We start from the raw sequence: 14,730 nt of genomic DNA, 5'->3' as shown, positions 1-14,730 counted from the left end.
AGTTTTCATTAAAGCCAAGGTTGGTAGAAGCGACCTTCAGTTGGAAGAGCTAGCCAGGCCAAGTTTTATTTGCCTGTACCACAGACAATAGCTCTTGATCATGGCTTTGCAGGCACTGAAATGACAGAAAGGCCAGAAGATAAACCTAAGCAAACATCAAATTAAGAGGAAATTCATAAATCATCTACTGGTTAGTTAAGTAATATGACCACACATGTTTTCAAGAATAAAGGGCCTGGCGAACTCTTCATTCTGTAATCATACGATATGTTTAACTCTCCTGCCATTCTTGAGAATCCAGTATGTAATTTAGGTAAATACACACCCTAATTTGGCTGTACCTAAATCTTTTTCAAATGGGAGAAAAGTCATGCTCAGGAAGCAAAGGCTGAGAATTTCAAATCTGTTTCAAAGTGGAAATTCTACATCCTACCCTCAGAGCTTAACTCTACTCCAAGGCTATATATAACCTCAAACGGCCAAACTTTTTTGTAATATCAAATTCCCCCATTTTCCCAACATTTATTGGAAGTTTTAACATAAACTGAAATGATAAAATGAGATATTTATGAACAGAATTATTTTTTTTTTAAAGATTTTATTTATTTATTTGAGAGAGAGAGAGAGAGCACATGAGAGGCGGAGGGCCAGAGGGAGAAGCAGACTCCCCGCTGAGCAGGGAGCCCGATGCAGGACTCGATCCTGGGACTCCAGGATCATGACCTGAGCCGAAGGCAGTCGCTTAACCAACTGAGCCACCCAGGCACCCGAACAGAATTATTTTTTAACAGCAGCAGTGGGTAATGCCTAAATCCAAGGGACAAAGCAACATTACAGAAAAGGACAGCCACCAGAAGGTTTTCCATTTTGTCTACTTCTGGGCTTTTTCAAAGTATAACCTGAAACAGCTGATTATCCTTTTTGAACTTTTAGGATCTCACAGGATGATACTCTATTATAATAATGCTTTACAGTAACAGGTTCATAATTACCCCTTTATCAATGGAAAGCATTATCTCTGGGATGGGGCAGGGCCAAGAGAAGAAAAAGAGGCAGAAGACTTTCTCCGCCCAGCTCTCCGACTCCGCCCCACCCCAATGGGCCTCTTTCCAGCTACGGTACGTTAACAGGTCCCTGAGGAAATCCCAGGTCTGGGGAGACCTTTAAAAACCACTTAAACTTGGCAGCTATATAGCTGAAAAAACGATAGCTTCAGACTATAAGCTGTAAAGAAATGGAAGCCTCAATTTACTTTTGCTCATGCATCCATTCCATGGAAACATATGAAACCCTACCTACCGTGTGCTGGGCTTTGGGCTAAGGACTGGAGAGGCCCAGATAAAGAGGAAAAGCTGACTCTCTCCTCCCAAGTAATTTCACTTCTGGAACATTTCTTCTCCCTCTCTGGGTAAAAAGCCACACGCCAGCAACCGTCCTTGACTGCCTGTTAGCCTCTGCAGACCTCTGGTCAGGCGCCTTCATTCCCGAAGGCTTGGCAGCCCAGGTTCACAGTTCTCTCTTGCCTGGTTCTGGCCCCGATTCTGGATGTTTTCAACATGGGCAGGGATGACTGGGGCATCACTCTTGACTCACTCCCCTAACTTCCTGTTTCATCTCCATGCAAGTTCACATCTACACCACCCACTCAAATGGTCATAGCCAAGACGCAGTCACCTGGACCTGTTCCACTCGTGAAACAATGTTTAGCTATGCTACTCTCTGACCACAACTTGCCAGCCTTCCAGTTACTTCCACACCACCTCTTCCTATGCCTCCCTCAACAGTCAGCCCCTTGATCCCTCTACCTCCTGACTACCATCTTCCACATGACAACGTGGCCTTGACAGACAGCACTTCAGCTACTTAACCACTCTTTTGCCCAAATCCCCCCCTCTCTTGCCCAGCTGTTGTGTACCCACCTGTGATGGACCCATCCGGCTCCTGAGTACTGAGTGAGCCCCGAGCAATCCCACACCCGCGCAGCTTGGTACTGCTACAGAACACCGAGTGCACTGGACTCCTGCTCACATCAGCCCTCTTCTCTCTTCTTCTCCAGAAAGGTGAACCCACTCACAACCCTATCACCCTCCGCTCCCAACTGCGGCAGAGGAACTCTATCTCCACGCAGAAAACAAACCTCCACATGGCTTCCTGCACCCTCCGGCCCCTAGATCTCCTTAGCTACCCGGACCTGCACAGATCCCTGCCTCGCCCTCTCCCCCCGCATTACAGTGGAAGAGAGATGCCCCTGCTTTCTCTTGGCTCCTAGATTACCTCCCCTATGCTCTGAGAAGTCCCATTTTTTATTATCTTGTTCTCTCTTCTTCTCGTCTTCATTTAAATGGACTCAAGTGTCTCTCAACTTATAAGTATGTATACTTCATTAACGCCTCCGTCCATGGCAGCCAACTGCCACCCCCCTTTCCCTCCCCCTTTCAAACTAAATTTCTCCAATAACTGACCATACCGACCAGGCGGTATGGTCTTTACATCCGCTTCCGATTTAAGCCCACCTCGCCATCTCCACCATGCTTCTGAGAATCTCACTGAAGTTAGTAAGGACCTCCTTGTTGCTAAATCCAATGGGCACTTGCACCAACTCCATGCTGACCTCCCTGCCCACCTGCCCCTGGTGGCCGGCCACTTCTTTCCTCCCACACAGTACATGGCACTAGAGTTTTTGGTATCTTCCTTCTCCCCCTCTGGCCACTTCTTGGCAATTCCCTCTTACAGCCTACATACTCTCCTCTTCCTGTGCATGCTCTCCCTGAGCCTCTACATGCTGAAGAGTCCTAAATATTATTTGTCTATTTCTCCTGAGCATCACAGCTTCACGTCCACCTCTCCCAGGCAAGTGCACCATTCCCCCAAGCGAGCACCTCATAGCTTCTCTTGAGTTCCCCTCACCCACCCCATCAAGTTCATCACTAAGGCCTGTGAATGTCACCTGTTACGTGTGTCTCAGTTGTCTCCACCTCTCTCCTTTCCTCCAGTGCCCAGAACTGCTCCACCAGTCCCTCTCGTCAGCTGCACAACCCCCGCCCTCAATCCACACTCTATTGCATGGCCATGATGACCTTTCTCAAGGAAAATCCCATTGTGTCACCCCCTTGCGTGGCTCCCCACTGACCTCTCAACTCTTGACATAAATTTGAAAAACCTTTTACAATCCACCTCCCACTTCTCTCTCCACCAAATGTTTCACCACAGCCCCTCCTTGGGACTCTGTGCTCCCGCTGTGCTCAAGTACTTTCAGTTCCTGAAGGCATCAGCACGCGCTATTCCTTCTGACTAGAACACTCCTCCTAGAGTGAGCTCTACTAACCCTCCGGGACGCACAGAACTTAGGTACCACCTCTTCCAGCAAAGCCTCTCTGAACCTCACCCCCGCAACTAGCTGTTCTCATAGTACCCCATTCTTCCACTGTCACACGGCTAAATATAGGCCTTTGAAACCATCTCTTCACTTTTCCTCCAGGTGCCCATCAAGTGTGGCAAAGACACGGTATCACTTGATTTCTCTTTTTTAACAGACTGTGCACATTCACAATGATCTTATATACATTCACCTATGTCTCCAGACTTTATGGACACCCTTAATCTCCCTCATTAGACTACAAGGGCCATCAGGGTAGGGACTGGGGCAATGCCTGTCTGTTTCATGGCTCTATCATCAATCAGGCCTTCAAACAACATGTTCTAATTAACTGTGATGATAACGGATGGTTATACATAAACCATGAGATGAAGACATGGAACTATAGGACACTTCCGGATTTCCCCCACTGCTGTATGATAATGAGCAAAAGCAGAGAAACTAACCTGTCATCTGTCCTCCATCACGGCATCCATCCGAACCCTGGCATTCAAGCTAATAACCTACTCACACCTGCGCAATGTGGTTTGGCTAAGGCAGATGTAGAATACCATTAAAATACATTTTAGAAGAAGAAATAAAGGTAGGAGAGGGGGAAAGATTTCAAGTTTCATAAAGGTAACTCTGGATGCCAGTGCCCTTAGTTGGAAAATATAAATTATCAATATCTTATCAATTCAACATCAGTAGCTGAGGAATGAATGGTGACAGGAGAGATTCTTAACAGTCTAACAAAACAGTTTAGGGCACACGAGGCCAAAGAGATTTTTAAAAAGGGAATTCTATGTTATAGCTGGACTTGCGAGAGCTATTTCTCCCCTCTCCAAGTGGAAATACCCCTGGACCCACTTTTTTTTTTTTTTTTAAAGCCAAGAGGAACCATCATGTGTTTCAGGCACCAGTTAATACTCACAGCAAAGGGCCTTCTGCAGTCTTCGGAGTTTCATGGCAGTCCTATAAGCTGAGAACCTGACATTATTCAGGTCAGCTGAGGAAAAAAGGGACAAAACAAAGATCATTTGTTATTTCAACAGAAAGCACAAAAACTCCCACTGTTTTGGAAACAACAACAACAGTAACTTAGGAAAATCTCTTGTACATATGCCCCACATTTTGGGAGGTGAAAATTCTGCCAATTTGGGGAAAAAGCAAAAACAAGCAAACAAACAAAAAGTCTCTTTGCTGTCTGATGATCACGCAAGCTAAATTCTATGAATGAGTACACTGGGCATCCATGTTCCTTGTTCCTGAAAGGGAAGAGACAGACAGGCATTTTTTTTTTTTTCTTCTAGACGATAACCTCGGTTCTACTGGAGAGGATCTTTGCTACACAAGATTCAAGAGAACAAGGAAGGTTATTTTTGAAATAGCTATTAGAACTTAGCAAACAATCAAGCGGCAATATCATACTTTTGGGGGGGTCTGCGGTTTGTTTTTTTTAAGTAGAGATGACTTTTTTATTGAAAAGAACATTTCATTAATGAAAATAGAGGAGGTCTTCTAGAAAAGATAAAAGTTTAAGACAAAGATCTCAGGTACATGAAAAGCATGTTTGTGTAATTTAAAATCACAGTGGAAGAGCTCTAGGCTTTAAGGAATTAGTCTTGGATTTATTTTGCTGATGATATTCGTGTTTTTTCCCAAGTTTTTCTTCAAATTCCAGTCAGTCAGCAAACAGTGCAGTATTAGTTTCAGGTACAGAATTTAGTGCTTTATCACTTATATACGACACCCGGTGCTCATCACAACACGAGCCCTCCTTACCACCCACCACCCATTTAATATTTTTTTCTGATTGTAAAAGTTACACGTGCTCACTGTGGCAAACTTCGAAATCAAAGAAAAATATAAAATCCAGTAAACAAATCATCCATAATCCCATGACACAAAGAGAGGCACCGTCAACATTTTGAGAATTTTTTATCCAACGTATGTGTGTGTCTGTGTGCGTGAGATGTATTTTAAAATGTAATCAGGACTAAAATAAACATTTAGTTTATATTCTAAGGTGCCACCATTCTAATACTGAGCACAGATGAACGTCTCAACAATCTCTGCTACTGTGGTTTCTAAGCCACCTGTCTATCAAGCCCCCCACTCGCCTGACCCAGCCCTGAGCTTTATTTCCATGATGCTCTCATTCAAGTGTGTGCAAGCCTTGAAATACACTGGGCTTTCTGTCTTTGCTGGCATGTCTGTGGAGCTGGGTTTCGGGAACCCAGTTCCAAAAAGCTCCTTGAGGACAAGTACTCTGTCTCCTACTTCTTCCCAGGGACTTAATAGACAACTGCTCTCTGAAAAAGCAAGTCTACTACAGCTATTGAACAACCGACAGACGGAATGAATAAATGAGCAGACGAATGAGAGAGAGAGAGAGAACAAAACACACCGGCAAATGTCCAATTGCCACAATCACATGGCAGCCGCAAAACCAATTCTGACTGGGGCTCAGGAAAGAGAAATGAGGTCATGCATATCCAAGTTGCCCGGGTCAACATCATTAGCTGTAGGGCCTTTGCCAAGACCTAACGCAAACACCTCAACTGAAATTAGGGGACAGAAGAACAATGTCTGTCATGTATTTGAAAATATCCAGCCTGACAATAAAGAAACCCAAAAAAACGGACAGTACTAAATGCTGACGAGGATGTGGAGCGACTGGAACTCTTCAACACAGTGCCGGTGGGAACGTAAACCAGTATTTCCACTTTGGAAAACCAGTTCAGCAGCTTCCTACGGAATTAAACATACATCTCTCTTCGGACCCAAATATTCCACTCCTGGAGATTTACCCCAAAGAAATACAGACATGTGCACAGAAAGATGTGTATGTGAGTGTCCAAAGTAATAACTTTATCCCTAACAGTGAAAACCTGGCAACAAATCATCAGGAGAATACAGACTGTGGCAGAGTCCTACCGTGGGACACTCATCTGCAGTGAAAAGGAACTAAATACTGATAATTCACCAACATCAACCGTCCCGCAGAACTGATGGTGCTGAGTAAAAGCAGCCAGATGAGAAGAGGAAATACTGGTGGACACCACTTATGTGAAACGTTAGAACAGGCAAATGTCACCTACGCTGACGGAAGACCACTACGTTGGCAGCCTGGAGTGGGGGGTCAGGGTGGGTAACAGACTTTAAAAAAACACAAGGTTATTTTTTAGGTGATTGAAATGTTACATATCTTGATTGGTGTGGAGGTTTTTGAGTGTATGCATTTGTCAAAACTCTACCTATACACTTCAAAGGGATGCATTTTATCGTGTGTAGCTGACGCCTTCGTAAAGCACATTTTAAGAGTTTAAAGTAAACCCTCACGTGGACAGTACAATATGACGTGTGTGTGTGTGTGTTAGCTTAAGTTACACTGCAGAGGTGGTCAGCTGCCTTAATCAGACATGCACGCTCTAGGGGTGGTTGGCTAGCAATTCATCAAAAAAGCCTCACCCCAGAGGTGGCCACCCTAAGTACTTCAGCTATATTTAGCTCCGATTCCACCAAGGGATTCATAAATTATCCTAATTAATGTTAGACAGGTTTGCTTTGGTGATATTAGTGGTTTGCCAAAGAGGAGGACTGTTGAAACGGGTTTAGACACAGTCTCTGCCCTTTGATTATGAGGATATGAGAAGAATCGATCAGACTCTCCACCTACAGAAACGGTGCCCTGGGCTGGATTCCAAAATGTCCACCTGTAGTTCACTGAACTGTTGGTTGCCTGAATTCAGTGAGATGCTCCACAGAATCCTGCTGTTAGAGCAGCGATTCTCAAACTTGAGCATACATCAGAATTACCGGGGTGGGGCCGCGAGCTAAAAAACAGATTCCCAGACCCTGCTCCCAGATATTCTTATTCCGTAGATCTGGAGAGAGTCTGAGAACGTGCATCTCTTAACAAGTTTCCATGTGATTCTGATGCTGCTGGTCCAGGGACCGCACTCTGAGAACCCCTTTGTTAGAGGGGCCCGGGCTAGTGTGCGTTGTGAGGCTCATCCGCCAAGCACTCACGAAGGCAGGGCTGTGACTTCACTCTGCCTTTTGCATTCGCCTTAAGGCTGTTCTGTGCCCTGTGGCTAATAAATGTTCTTTTGTGAAATAGCTAGTTCTGAGACTTGCTTTCATTATAAACTGGTAGGTAGGTGTGGATAAGTTAAACTACGTCCAACTTAGCGTGGCTACCAAGGCGTCCCAAAGAGTACCTGTGTGGGTCCTTGTTAGCCAAAGTGTGCTTCAAGGACCAACAGCATCAGTATCCCTTTGGAGCTTGTTAGAAATGCAGAGTCTTAGGCCCCACCCAGATTGATGAATCAGAATCAACATTTTTTTAAACGATTTTTTTTTAGACTTTATTTGTCAGAGGGGGAGAGAGCACACACAAGCAGGGGGAGCGGCATGCGGAGCAGGCAGAAGGAGAAGCAGGCTCCCCGCTGAGCAGGCAGCCCGATGCAGGACTCGATCCCAGGACCCTGGGATCATGACCCGAGCTGGAGGCAGACGCTTAATCAATCGAGCCACCCAGGTGTCCCCAGAATCAACATTTTAACAAGATCCCAGGTGATCCATATGGACCCTCGAGTACAATCAATTCTTTAATTGTACATTTTAACAAAGTTACTTGTTCCATGTTGTTGAAATTCAAGTATGAACTCTGCACAAAGACCTGTGTTGTCTTTTGCTTTTCTGTCTTTCTAAGTTCCATTTTGTGGGCTTTTACCAGATTATTTAATGGCAATCATGATCAATTAGACCAAAAATTCACCTCTGGGATGTATTTGTGGGTCTCTTGTTTATGATGAACACCAATAAAAAAGTACTCAATATATTAAAGGTGTCTAAAAGTGTCCTCAAAGGCAATAGGAACAGATTCCTTCTCCAAGTGAATTAACTTTTCCCTAGAGTTTGTTCTCTGCTTGGTAGAACTTGATTTACCTCCATCCCTCTGATTGTCCCTCAATGTCTCTTCTCCCTTGAGAGTAGTGGTTCTTCCTTTGTCTCTTTTCCCTAGTCATCACTGCTTACCTTCTTGGGTGGTCTCAGCCAACTCATGTCCACAAGACACGAATTCCTGTCCTCCCCTCCAAACTGGTGTCACACCATTCACCAGTCTGATCAGACTTGCCTTATACTTGGTAGTGCAGAGTTCCTTCGCACGCTCAGAAATAAGCCCCTTTGCCTCTTTATAAAATAAGCAACACAGAAACACAGAAACACCCCTCTTGTCAAGTACAGAGCACTCTTGCCTTACCACCATCCTGTAGCAGTTTCCAAGGAATAGGCCTCCAACTCCAAATTTCCTTTCATTTATTGACTTCAACTCAAGTGTGGTGTATGAATTGTGTGTCAGTCACACATCTTAGCAGAAGATACTAGCAAAAACTTTCTCTTCTTTTTCTCTTTCTTTCTAATCCTCCTTTTCAAATGCCTCTTAACTCATTGGTCTCATTTCCTACTATCTTCCTTCTTTCCTAAAACTAAGATCCTTCTCTTACGACCCCAATTCTACCCCCTTCCCAATTTTCCTGGTTCTATTCAGAATTCAGCACAAATGATCTAAATGAGGTCAGAAGCTTCAACTGTATTTCAGTTTATTTCAAGAACTGGCAAATTCCACCAGAAGCTACAGATCCAAGTGGGAGAGGCGAGGATGATCTGATTGTTTCAGGGTGTGGTTCACTACGGAATACTATCTGAGACAAGCATCTGGTATATTCCTGCTTTAGCAGGGCTCTCAGCTTCCCCAAAGCACTTCAAACTTTGTTCCCTTCCAAGTCCTCCTAACTACAGCATTCTGCCCCGAGTTCATTCTCTCCGACACCCATTCAGCACCCATTCACCACCCACTGCCTTCTGCCGCCAGGTTTCTATGCCCTCTGGTCCAATCTCACCACTGTTCTCAGTGACTTGGAAATCGGAGAAGAAAGAAGCTAGGAAAATACCTACTTTTCATCAGAACGCAGCAGAAGCCATCCACATTTTTATCCAGTAACCATCACTGAATTACAACAGAGTTCTGGTGGCCTGGAAACCTTACTCAGGAGAGATAACCATCTGTGTTGTTGGAGTCTGCATGTGTTGTTAGGAATCTGCAGCACCACTCCCTCTGGCTTACAGCTGGAAGAGTTAAGTCTCTGCCTCGTGAAAGCGTGGAGGATGCACACAGAAACCTCGAGACGTGGCACAGCTGTGGACAAAGTGACATTGTCCTGGGCGGAGGCGAGTGCTGACCTGGTAGCTCAAGTACGCACGCCCCATAAAGCGAAAGCCCCCTGTCCCTCGTGGGATGCTGGCCTCCACTTTCCCTGGGAGCTGCCTTTCCAGGACTTGGATCCAAGTTGTAATGAGCTCACCAGCGCTCAACAACCGGAACTCGAGAGGAGTGAGACTATCCAAGAAACGAGTTACACAATGTTTCCATGGCAGCTGGTAGAAAGCACACTTCAGAAGGATAAAAATGCTGAAGTGAACATTCCTCTACATGACTTGAATTATTTTAACCAGGGCTGGTTCTAGCCTAAAAATAGAGAAATCTAGAAACTTAAGGAACGAGGGCACATATCAAACCATCTACCGTCTCAACTTGAATCACCAGCTACTAAAGTCATGGCCCATTTGGCTTTTATTCTGAAGCACAAAACAAGTAATGCGGGGGGGGGGGGGGCGCGGTTTGCCCCTTTGGTTAGACTGTGACTTTCTCTTGATTTTGGTAACTATTTCTGTTCGAAGATTTTTACTTCCATTCTGTGGAAGGTATTGGTCGAAGGTATCAAATTCCAGAAAAGAGGAACGACAGCTCAAGTTCAGGTCACAAATCTAGACATGTAGGACATGCTCTTGCAAAAATAGTGAAAAACACCTCAGCATTTAAAGTCAAGGGAAAACTTAGAAAATAGAGAAATAAAACATTAGGCCCTTTTGTTTCCTTTTTTTTTTTTTGTATTTTTCCTTTTAGTTTTACGGCTGTGTTCTGCGATTTGATCACACTTCAAAAATGTTGCTATCTCTGACTGAATTGAGGTCTAGACTTTAAAACAAGGAGTATTTCAGTCCAGCTTTCCAATGGCTTGTGGAGACTTTTTAGAAAGGTCCAAAGTTTTAGTATGTTTATCTATCAGGTAGAAAGAATGATAATGATCTCATAAAATTAATGAGTGGAAAGAGCTGGATGGCCAAAGATTATTCCAACAGATAAATTAGCACTGTGGTCTTTGTTTCTTCCTACCAAGTCTGTTTCCCAGAAGAAATGTAATCCAAATCAGTCAGGTGATCATGAGTGAAAAATACAATTTAGAGGAAGTATGATCATTTTTGGTGCAGTTCCAACTCGAATGTTTGGCATACAGTATGAATTAAACTACTACTGCATGTCTATTTTAATCGTTTTCCAGAGAAGCCAAAACAAGGCCGCCCCCCCCCTCCCCGCCGGTCCACTATAGGAAGGTGGCACATTTTTACATATGAGATTATGTCTTGCATTCATTCCCCAGCCTCACTCTTCCTAGAGTGTTCTAATGGACTCTCCACATGGCAAGTATTCTTGCCAGCTCAAACTCACTAGAACGGACAAGAACCATGGGTCTTAATGAGGCTTGAGATAAATTGAGTAATTTAAACCAAGTCTTTCTTGCAAGCAAATTAAGCCAAGATGTCCAGGCTTCAGAAGTTTTAGAGTACAATGTAGAATTACTGGGAACTCTTCAACAACAGGTAGGATTTCTGGAACATATCCTTTTTTTTTTTTTTTTTAGATTATTTATTTATTTATTTGAGAGAGAGAGAGAGAACACATGAGACGGGGGGAGGGTCAGAGGGAGAAGCAGACGCCCTGCTGAGCAGGGAGCCTGATGCGGGACTCGATCCTGGGACTCCAGGATCATGACCTGAGCCGAAGGCAGTCGCTTAACCAACTGAGCCACCCAGGCGTCCCTCTGGAACATATCTTTAAAAAATCAGCCGAAAAAGAAGAGGTGCATTACTACATTTTACTGAACCTATAATTTTTTAAAATATATTTGAGGCCTTTTAAAATCTAAACTCATTAAAACCTCATCATCAACACAGAGCTTTACTCAAATGGGGATAAAATAAATCAACACAGAGATAAGTAGGAATTACACACTCATACTCGCAACAACTGCAGAAAGCCGAGTCTATGAATTTATAATTACTACTGAGTTATGTTTCCAGAAGTGAAATGGTATTACTCTCTAGAATTTTTCTAAAAAATGAAGCAGAGAAGCAACAAAGTATTCCACTGTGGTACCAGTGTGGGAGCCTTCAAACTGCAAAAGAGGGAAACAGGTTATAAACCAAAAATAAAAAATACAAAATTGAGAAGTTCCACTGTGAAATGAAAAATAGCACAAAATCCTGACTGTGGGTTGCTCAAGGCCTTTCTGGCTCCTTTCTATGGCTTGGCCTCCCTCAGCCGACTCTCACTACTTCTTGGCAACATCGTTCCCCTGAAAGAGTCGAAACTCAAATTAGTCTTGCTCCCAGCAGTTCCCGCTCTGGTAAAAGATTTGTTGAGAAAGCAGCTTCTGTAACAAGTGGCCCACAGAAAGTTTTAAGAACTGTGTATCTTAAATACCATTTTGGGGGGTGCCTGGCTGTCAGTAGAGCATGAGGCTCTTGATCTCGGGATTGTGAGTTCGAGCCCCACACTGGGTGTAGACATTATGTAAAAAACGAATGAATGAATGAATAAATAAATAAATGCCATTTGGGGAACCTGACATGTCCCCCAGATAGCTGACTCCTGGTGACGCTGCTGTCCCACGTTCTTTTTACTTCAGCTTCTGAGGAGAAAGGACTGGGGGGCCAATTCTCAAAACCCTGCCCACCAAAAAATACATACAACCTGATACTAATGATTAAAAAAACTGTTTAAGCCGAACTGGTTTATAGCTTTCTTAAAAGACCTCCATCTGCCCCTAATCATTCCATCTCTCCTTTCCTTTTTTTTTTTGTTTTCAATACATCCCAACCCAAGGAGGGAACCACAGGCCAGGCAGGCTTGGCTGAGAACGTGAGGTTTTAGCAAAGATCTGGAGGGTGATGGGGGTTAACCAGGTAAAGAGGGGGAGAACAAAACAGTATAAAAGGCCAGCACGTGTAAAGGAGGCTCCCAAGTAGACAAGAGCAGGGACCATGAAGAATCCTAAGAAGGTCGGTATTGCCGAAATCTCAGGCAGCAAGGAGGAAGAATGGCTCCCACGAGGCCTGACAGGCAGGCAGGAAGAGGTCTGCTGTGAGGCTCCGCACATCATTGTAAGAAGGGAGGTCTTGGGAGTTCCAGTGAAACAAGGCAGATCGAACAGCCTCGTTTCTCTGTCCTTATTCCCGAAAACTCTACTCGGACGACAGTAAAAGAAGTAAAACTGACATCTGCCCAAAAGAAAAGACACAAAACTGGAGAGGAGAAGAGAACAGACCAGAGCTCCAGTATCTTGGAACCCTGGTAGATGATCTGGTGGTGGTGATTTAGGAGACCAGAGAAATCCCAAATCGAAATTAATATGAGGGGAAGACTGGCAAGTTGAGGGGCTGGGGGCTAAGAAGAAGCACGCCAACTTCTTCCACCAAAGCGTCTCAAAAATGAGAGGCTGCAGGTTCCTCTGAAGGCTGTAATGTGGCTGAAGATACAAGCAGTGCTTGTCTTTAGAGCCCTAAACACTTTCTCCCCCACCCTACGCCGCCAAGCATCCCAACCACCTCCTGCTTCATCCTGATAGAAGGCTGGAGGCTAATCTCAGGAGAAGCTGCACCAGACACGGGGGAGTGAGGAGTAACTAAGCTTGGGAGTGAGATAAGGCGCAGAAAACAGAGTGAAGGCTTAAGTGCCAGGCCAGCATACCCAAAGAATGTAAATCCTTCCTTTCGTTCCCTACTCCCAAATTCCATATTTAGTCTGTTTTTTCCTTCTGTCAACTCACTGAAAAAACTCTTCTCCCTAAGCACTTCCTTATTTGCCATCCTTATCATCAGAAGGCGCTTCAGTCAGCAAGGTCACGAAATTGGTCGTCCATCACCCATCAGCCTGACTTGTCATCTTCTTGGTGCTCCAACTATAACCACACCAAATGAAGCCAGTGCGCTTCCCTTCTTGTCTGCCCACTGCCAGAGTTCATGGCTGGGCACTAGGACCGCTCCCCGCTTCTTTGACTCAGAACCTTCAGTCACTGCTCTCCCGTGGGTGTTCCTCCGTCCTAACACGGACAAGTCAACTCAGGACGTCTCCCTCCACTCTATTTTCAACTTCATTAATTAACCAATCTCACCGCACTCTCTCTTCGGAAATGAACACACATCCCAGATTCTCTGGGGCAGAGATGATTTAATTAAATTGTACTCTTTATAATAAAGGTGAGTCATTTTAACTTATCAAATGTGACTTAATTTTTATACCTCTGTACCACTTTTCATATAACTGAATTCACAAGTAATTTTTTTAAAAGAGTTTTATTTATTTTAGACAGAGGAGAGAGCGAGTAGGGAGAGAGGCAAAGGGAGAGGGAGAGAATCTCCAGCTGACTCTGTGCTCCACGGGGTGGACTTGGGGCTTGATCCCACGACCCTGAGATCAAGACCTGAGCTGAAACCAAGAGTCGGATGCTCAACCGACTGAGCCACTCAGGCGCCCCCCCACAAATCATTTTTTCAAAAATTGTATGCCCTACTTTTTTTTGGATTGGAAGCGTACTTTTTCTGTGTAATATGCTTGATGCTGCCTATTTCAAATCCACCCTCCTTTCTCACAGTTGGGGAATTTGTGGAAAACTTTATTTATTTATTTATTTATTTTTAATTTATTTGACAGAGAGAGAGACAGCGAGAGAGGGAACACAAGCAAGGGGAGTGTGAGAGGGGGAAGCAGGCTTCCCGCGGAGCGAGGAGCCCGATGCGGGGCTCGATCCCAGGACCCTGAGATCATGACCTGAGCCGAAGGCAGACGCTCAACGACTGAGCCACCCAGGCACCCCTGTGGAAAACTTTATTTAATGATGAAATGAAATGGCAGTAATTTGCTTCATTTTCTTTAAAGCAAGCAGCCTCATCTTCCTCGGTTTCCAGTTTTAGAATGACTCAACACGGGCGCCTGGGTGGCTCAGTCAGTTAAGCGTCTGCTTTCAGCTCAGGTCATGATCCCAGAGTCCTGGGATGGAGCCCTGCGGCTGGCTCCCTGCTCCATGGGGAGTCTGCTCCTCCCTCTCCCTCTGCCGCTCCCCCTGCTTGTGCGTTCTCGCTCTCTGTCAAATAAATAAATAAAATCTTTTTTAAAAATGTTAATTATTATCATAACTTCTATGGTAATGGTTCAATATACAAAACAGGAACAACTGAGAGAAGAA

At 44.5% G+C, this 14,730-nt stretch overlaps 1 protein-coding gene across 1 annotated transcript in view; it reads right to left on the bottom strand.

Moving 5' to 3' along the window:
* DMD (dystrophin) overlaps positions 1 to 14,730 on the bottom strand; it is a 1,845,074-nt gene that overhangs the window by 102,711 nt on the left and 1,727,633 nt on the right. Inside the window, exon 58 of the mRNA XM_081807964.1 lies at positions 4,290 to 4,364. Within this exon, the coding sequence (XP_081664090.1) occupies positions 4,290 to 4,364 (75 nt within the window). The remainder of the gene's footprint in view (positions 1 to 4,289; positions 4,365 to 14,730) is intronic.

This window comes from Leptonychotes weddellii, chromosome X (assembly GCF_054177405.1).
Source record: "Leptonychotes weddellii isolate Sample4059 chromosome X, ASM5417740v2, whole genome shotgun sequence".
NCBI classification, from domain to species: domain Eukaryota; kingdom Metazoa; phylum Chordata; class Mammalia; order Carnivora; family Phocidae; genus Leptonychotes; species Leptonychotes weddellii.
Note: the sequence above shows the minus strand (reverse complement) of the source record. Positions and strands in the feature narration are given on the sequence as shown.